Genomic DNA, 7,211 nt, shown 5'->3' with positions numbered 1-7,211 from the left:
CCCCCCTCCCCAATCTCTCCTGGCAGGACGACCCCAGCGCTCCCCACAAGCTGCAGGACTCCCTGAAATCCTGCCTGAAGGACGAGGAGCCGTTTAACATCCACAACTCGACGTCGCCCAAGCACGACGGCGGCAAAGGGGAGCCGGACGGCGGCGAGCTCCACTGTCTGCAGAACAACCTGACGTGAGCAGGGGAGGAGAAGGAGGCGAGAGCGGGAGCCAGCCCTCCCATCCCCTGCTGTACAAATCTCCTGTCTCCTCCCCGTCCGGTATCTCTTTTTCCCGCTCCGTGGCATGCTTTGGTGTGTTTTGTACAGAAGAAAACAAAAATTAATTAATAATAATACAAAGCCAAAGGCTGTAAATGGTCTTTGGCCGCGTCGTGTTGTGGGGGTGTTTGGTTCGTGCTCCGTGTATCTCGCTTGGGTTAGTTCAGCGCTGTGATTTCTAAACCTTTGCCGTTCTGCAACTGACTTTTTTTGTACTTTTACCCCACTTTTTTTGAAATACAAGTAAAAACAAGAACAAAAAAAAAAGGAAGATCTTGAAATAAAACTTTTTTTTTTTTTAAAGTTAAGCCTCTTGCCGGTGCCTGCGATCTCCCGACACAGACACAGCAGGTTCGGTCCCTGCTCCCCCGGGTCCCATCTGAGCGTCACCCGAGGGGGTGGCGGGTGCCCAGTCCCCTCTCCCTGCCCTCCCCGGCTTTGCCAAGCCAGGGGTGCAACGCGTCCCACCGGAGTGGGGACCCTGCGGGTTGCTGCCGTCCCAGACACGCTCGGGTGCAGATGGGACACCCCGGGATGTTTGGCAGAGGCGCCTGGCCTGCACCCTGCACCCAGGGTCTGCTCCGTCCCCGTCCCCGGCAAGGCGTGGGTGCACGGGGGTGTGACCGTCACCGACAGCGTGCTCCCAGCCACCTCCTGCCCAAACAGCCTCCTTTAGATGGAGCTGCCCGGGATGTCAGTGGGATTTTGGGCTCTGCGGCCGAAACGCCCCGGGGTTGTCACCCCCAGCTCCTCATTTCCATCCGGCAAAACCCCTGGAAGCTTTGGCAACGTTGGCCCGGCTTCTGCCAGTGTAAATCAGAAGCAGCCCCCCGATTGCCATCGCCCTGCCCTGGGACCGAGCATGGGGGGGGGGTCTGTCCCCAGGGAGCTCCAGCGCTCCCACCGCCCTCCCCTCCGGCCACAGCGCCGTCTCACTTCCTGCAGGAGCCGATTTCTTCCGGAGATGGATTCACCCACGAGCCAAAACTCATGGCTCCTCCAGAGAGAGGAAATGAAGCAATTAATCAACATACAATATTAAGTGTGCCGTGTGTTAGGGATGTGGCCGGCGATCTCCCCAGGGCAGGTAGGAGCTAAAGCCACAGCTCAGCGTGTTTTAGACATTCCCGATGCTTTCCATGAGCTGCTAAATAATTAATTCTCAGCTCACTCGGGGAGATTAAAAAATGAGGGGTGGTGGCGGGAGCCGGCAGACGATCCCCAGGGTCATGGAAAGCAGAGAGAGTGGCTGGCTGGCACCACTGGGGCTTTGGTTTTTGCTGTTCCCCTTCCAGCACGGAGCTGTACGACAGGTAAAACCGTGGATAAAGCACCGGGGCGGCATGGACACAGCAATAGAAGATAGCTGGGGCCAAGCCTGGGGGGAGAGAGATGCGCTGGGGAAGGAGGAGCCCGGCTGAGCAGAGAGGAGATGCTGATGCCCGAGAAAGCCTCATGGAAAGGCAGGCTGCCCCCAGCACAGGCAGATGCTGGGTGCAAGCTTCCCACGGGACCGGGAGGGAGGGAAAGGGAGGTGGAGCGGCATGAGCATCGCTATGACAGGAGGGAGAAGGACCCGTGCTTGCGTATGAGGAGCGAGGGGAGAAGAAACGGTTATGGGCATGCGTAAGGAAGGGGATGTTGGAGGGGATCGGGAATGACATGGGGTTGTGGGTGAGAAACGCCTGTGGGGAAGAGGAGGGAAGGGGCACCGCGGGGATGGGGGAGGCCACCCCACATCTCCAGCTGCCTGTGGAGGGAGTCGGCGGGGCCGGACGCAGGGAGACGCGGGGTGGGATGGGGTGGCCGAGGAGCGAGTCCAACCGGCGAACATGCAGCTGCGTGGTGGGCTCTGGAAACTCTCCACTCCTCGCTGGGATCCTTCCTGACGGCGCCTGCGGGTCCAGCCGGACGCTGCCTGGGGAGAAAAGAAAATCTCCTTTGCAGGGAAGAAGCAACCGGCATAATGCTGGTCTCTTGACCAGACAGAAAAACCTCACCCCTGTTTTGCTGACCAGCAGCAGGCAGGTCTCCTGCCTGGGGATGGGGCTGCCTCCACCCTTTGGGTGATTTGGGGAAGCAGCTGTCCCTGCCGCGCTCCTTCTTCTGCTTGGAGGTGAGGCTGGCACGGCACAGCCCCTCCATCGCGCTGCCGGCACGGCACAGCCCACCCATCCCAGCAAAGCCCATCCATCACGGATCTGCCCTGGCTCGACACCAAGATGCCCACCTCGGGGGCCTCCGAGGTGGGCAAGGTGGCAACTGGGGTTGCTCATTCTTCGCCACCCATTTTTGCCCTTTCAGAGGAGCCCAGCGCGTGGTCAAGGCGTGGTAGGCAGCGAAGGGCAGCGGGAGACCAGCCTCCCTGCAAAGCCGGGGTGGTAACTCCTCGGTGTTACGCCCTCGTTTAAGAGCAGTGAGGGGTGGACCCGAGGAGGAGTCGAGGGGACGGGTGTCATCCTCGGCCCGGCACTCTTGGCTGCAGCTGCTCACCCACACGGGCTGTAGGGACTTATCGGGATTCAGGGCAAAATTGGGTCACATGGATTTAAGCAGGTCTAAGGATGCTCCTGTTTATAATACACATATTAAGAGAGTGGGGGGGTATTTGTCGCCTTGTCCCTCTGCTCTGGGGTATCGGTCTGATCCCCATAATTCCCCTCCTTGCTGTGCCCCCTGCTTCAGACCCTACTCACCTACCAGGCGCGCTCCCATTTCCCGCATGAAGACACAACCTCCGTTCCCCATCTCGCTCCAGCCGGGCGCGAGCCCTGGAGCCCCATCTCGCTCCAGGGTCAGCATCCCTCGACGTGTCTCAGTTTCACCCCGGGTGATGGCGTGTCCCCAGCCCGCGGGCTCTCCTCCTGCTCTGGCTTTGCCGGAGCACTGAAGGAGGGAGGAGCGCAGTTTGCATGCGCGGGTGCATTGAGATGGAGGGGACAGCCAGGGTTACCCAGGAGGCCGGGCTCCCTGTCAGCACCTCGTCTGACACGGGGAGAGCAGGGGGGATGGCGAAGAGCATCCGCCGTGTGCCACGCCGGTCACCAGAACCAATTTCATGGGCCCTGCGGAGGAATTTGCCTCCCAGCCAGCAGAGCAACACATGGGCATTAATCAAACACCTAATCACTTTGAAACATCGAGGTTGTGGACAGCTATTAAATTTAAATGCTTGGTTAGTTTGCTGGGAGGGGAAGCGGCCTTTTGTGGCTGGGCAAGGGCTGGCACGGGGCGCGGGGTGCGAAGGGAAGGGAATTGGCATCGGTACCAGGTCTGTCCTCCTCGCTCTGTCGTCCTCTTTTCTCTCGCAGACACATAACAGGATTAAAGCCGCGACCCCGAGACAAGGAGCCTTTCTTCCTTTTGACGAGCTCCGGCTGCCTGAAACAAAATAGCCAGAGTCCCGATTCACCGGCCGAGCCCTGGCCGGGAGAGCGAAGGAGGGGAGAAGGGGTCGGAGCAGCGGCTCCGTGGTCCCCGGCAGGCTGTGCGCCGCCCGAGCCATGCTCAACGCCCTCGGTGCAGGACGCTGCTCCTCTGGGACCTGGGTTTTGGCCGTCCTCCCCTGAGCTGCTGGGAGCTTTCCCTGGGAGAGGAGGCTGGGGATTTATTTGATACCTGGAGCTGATGGGGTGGGATCTCTGTGTCCGTGTCCTCCCCAGCACCGTCTCTTTGCCGGCTTGGGTTTATACACGCCGAGGACAGCCATGGCCGTCATCGCGGGGTGCTGGCACCCACCACGCTGGCAGAGGCACCCGCTTCGCCCTATGTGCGGCCCCAGACGCTCCCACCCCACCACAAACTCGCGTCCTGCTGCCTCACCGGACCGTGCCAGCGTGGCAACACCGTGTCTTCCCCACGTGCCCTTTTAAACAACCCCGATGCGATTTCCTTGCCTGAGAGCTGGCCCCGCAGCCCCCCAGCTCCCCTTGCCTTTGAGGAATATTTGGAAGATGAGGCTGGCCGTCTCCTTTCCCCTTGGTCGGTGCTTATCTGACCCGCGTCCTCCACCATGGTGCGGCCTGGCTCCCTTTGACTATAGCTGTAGCCCCGATGTGCTCTGGTCGTACACATCTACATGCGGTCAGATGAATCCCACCCTGCACGGGGAGCTCAGGATGCTTCCCAGTGACCCAAAAGGCACATTTGGGAGAAGACATGTCCTGTAGGTCAGCGTGGGGAGATTGTGGGAGCACCTCTGCTGACGTCCAGGTCTTCCCACCATTGCTGGGCTGCCTCCTGGTTTGTAGGAGCCCTTAACTGGTGTTTGCATAGCCAGAAAGCATCAGGAGCTCAGTATTTAGTGATGGGAAATACCAATTACTCCATTATTCTCAGTCTTACTGTAACAGGGAGCGAATCCAGTATTAAACTGACTCTGCATTGGATTTAAAGAGAGGAGAAAAGCAAAATCCTCTTAGCTTCATAAACTGTAAAATGCTCAGTGTGGGAAAGAACAGCTGGGCATGCATTTGCTGATGCTAGCGAAGCTCTGGTAATGGCTTTAACCACAGCAGCCCCTCTTTGTCACTGCTTTGTGCCGTGCTGGCCAGCACACGGGTTGGGTTAACTGGTTCTGCTGGGAGAGGAAGAGAGCAGGGCGCAGGCAGCCCAGCACGCTTGCGGGCAGCGATGGCGATCAGCCACCGGAGACCCGATTTGAAACGTAAAGGCAGGAGGCAAGTTGGCCGAGACCGAGCGTGGAGTGACCAAGCTCACAACCCTCATGAAGGGATGTGGAAGAAAAGGGAAATAAAGACAAGGCACCCTAAGGCGGCAGACTGAGACACTTTGGGAACTGGTAAGTGAGATCTCATGGGAGGCACGTTAAAAGGTGAAAGGAGTTAAGGAAACTGGCAGTTCTTCAAAGAAATGATGCAAACAACACAAATACAAGCCATCCCAATAAAAAATGTAGTAGGAACCAGCTTGGCTACGTTGCAAGCTCTTCACTGACCTCAGGCTCAAGAAAAAAAGTTTACAGAAAGTGGGAACTAGGTCAAATTACTAAGGACAGTTATAAGAGTAGCATAAGCATGTGGGGAAACATCAGAAAGGCCACGGCACAAATTGAGATGGAAATAGTGAGCATCATTAAGAGGAAGAAGAAAAGACTGCATCAGCAGGAGGAGAACGAGCAAGGGAGCGTTGGTCCGGACCCAGTGAAGAAGGAAGGCTGCTGACAAAGGGGGCTGAGAATTCAAGGCTTTCACTGTTGGGTTTTTTTTAAAACCAGTCTTTAAAAATGCCAACTGCAAGCAGACGCCTACCACAATAAGTAAGACAGTGTGCTCTCCACCGAGGGAGTGCTAATTGCAATAAATAAGAATATTAAATAGCGTACACAGATCGATTAGGTACTTTCTGAACTTCATCCTACGGTACTTAGAAAACCAGTTAAAGCCACCTCAGACCTATTAGATAGCACAAGGGTTGGATAAGGGACAAGACTGGGTCCAGTTTGAGGCATGCCACTTCAGGAAAGATGCAGCCCATGGGAGAAGGTTCAGGGGAAGCAAGAAGAAAGATGAGAGATCCAGAAAAGACAGCCTCTGAGGGGTGGGGTGGGCAGCGTGGAGACCTGAAGACCAAGGGAGACACGAGAACAGTCTCAAAGGACGTAAAAGGCCTCTTCAAAAAGGCTGGGAATAACCAGGGGCTGTGGTGGCATGTCAGAAGACCCTCAAAAAAGGTGAACTTTAGATGATGAACTTCAGTTGCCAGAAGGGACAGTTCAGCAAGACATTAGGAAGTATTTCCTAACTGTAAGGAGGAAGAACCACAAGGACAGACTGCCTGGGGAGGGCGGGCAGCTCTCCTTGGAGAGGTCATCAAGACCAGGTTAGTTGCGTCTCTGTGTGCCAAGAATTGCTGACTCTCCCATACGGCGAGGCTGTGGGGTCGCCGATCCCCTGGGTCCCTCTCAGCTCTGTTTTCTACAATTCTGTTTTCCAGCACACCGCTTCTTCGCACGGACAGAGGTGGGGCTGAAGGGTAAGCCAGCCTGGCCTCTCTACCTGCTAGACACTTTACACCCGACTTTTTGCTTCTTTCACTCCCCAATATTTCTTGGTTCAGGAATATTGCTCAGAACTATGTATGCAATTTGCATTTATTAAATGAATTAGAAGTCATTCTGCAGAAGCACCTAGGAGTCTCGGTCTTGAATGAAGATCTCCTTTTGTTAGGTGCTACAAAAATGCAGCATGAAAATACGGTTCTTGCTTCAGAGAGCTCAGAATTTAACTGCAAGGCAAGAGACAGCAGATGGAGACAATCTGTTGGGTAGAAGAGCAAAAAGAAACAGTGAGACAATACTGGCTGGCATGGCAGACAGTGGGGTTTAGCACAAGACGAGCCATACTTGCTGGGGTTTTGTGCAGACGTTGGAGAAGAGGAGATTTCAGGAAGGATCTGAGAGAAGATGAGGAGATTCTTCTGCAGCTTTAGAGCTCTAGCTTCTGCGTGGTGGCCCAGGCCAGGGATACAGATGTGGAGTGGAGAAGTTGTCTGTATCGTCCTCAGGCTGCTGAGAGTATGTTGTACATACTTCCAGCACGGGTTCATGGAAGGCAGGTCCTGCTTGACCAACCTGATCTCCTTCTATGACCAGGTGACCTGCCTAGTGGACGAGGGAAAGGCTGTGGATGTGGTCTGCCTGGACTTCAGTAAGGCCTTTGACACCGTCTCCCACAGCATTCTCCTGGAGAAGCTGGCGGCTCACGGCTTAGACAGGTGGACTCTGCGCTGGGTCAAAAACTGGCTGGACGGCCGGGCCCAGAGAGTTGTGGTGAATGGAGTTCAATCCAGTTGGCGGCCGGTCACGAGCGGTGTTCCCCAGGGCTCAGTTTTGGGGCCGGTCTTGTTCAATATCTTTATCAATGATCTGGATGAGGGGATCGAGTGCACCCTCAGTAAGTTTGCAGATGACACCAAGTTGGG

At 56.0% G+C, this 7,211-nt stretch overlaps 2 protein-coding genes across 2 annotated transcripts in view; both read left to right on the top strand.

The window, feature by feature from the left end:
• The window catches only part of CSPG5 (chondroitin sulfate proteoglycan 5 (neuroglycan C)), a 13,098-nt gene extending 12,910 nt beyond the window's left edge, over positions 1-188 (top strand). The window contains exon 4 of the mRNA XM_009323155.1: positions 27-188. Within this exon, the coding sequence (XP_009321430.1) occupies positions 27-188 (162 nt within the window). The remainder of the gene's footprint in view (positions 1-26) is intronic.
• Positions 189-4,901: 4,713 nt separating this feature from the next.
• The window catches only part of ELP6 (elongator acetyltransferase complex subunit 6), a 28,712-nt gene continuing 26,402 nt past the window's right edge, over positions 4,902-7,211 (top strand). The window contains 1 exon segment of the mRNA XM_009323153.1: positions 4,902-4,948. Coding sequence (XP_009321428.1) covers positions 4,902-4,948 — 47 coding nt within the window.

This window comes from Pygoscelis adeliae, unplaced genomic scaffold (genome assembly GCF_000699105.1).
Source record: "Pygoscelis adeliae isolate BGI_AS28 unplaced genomic scaffold, ASM69910v1 Scaffold444, whole genome shotgun sequence".
Classification (NCBI taxonomy): domain Eukaryota; kingdom Metazoa; phylum Chordata; class Aves; order Sphenisciformes; family Spheniscidae; genus Pygoscelis; species Pygoscelis adeliae.
This window is presented reverse-complemented; position numbering and strand designations above follow the sequence as displayed.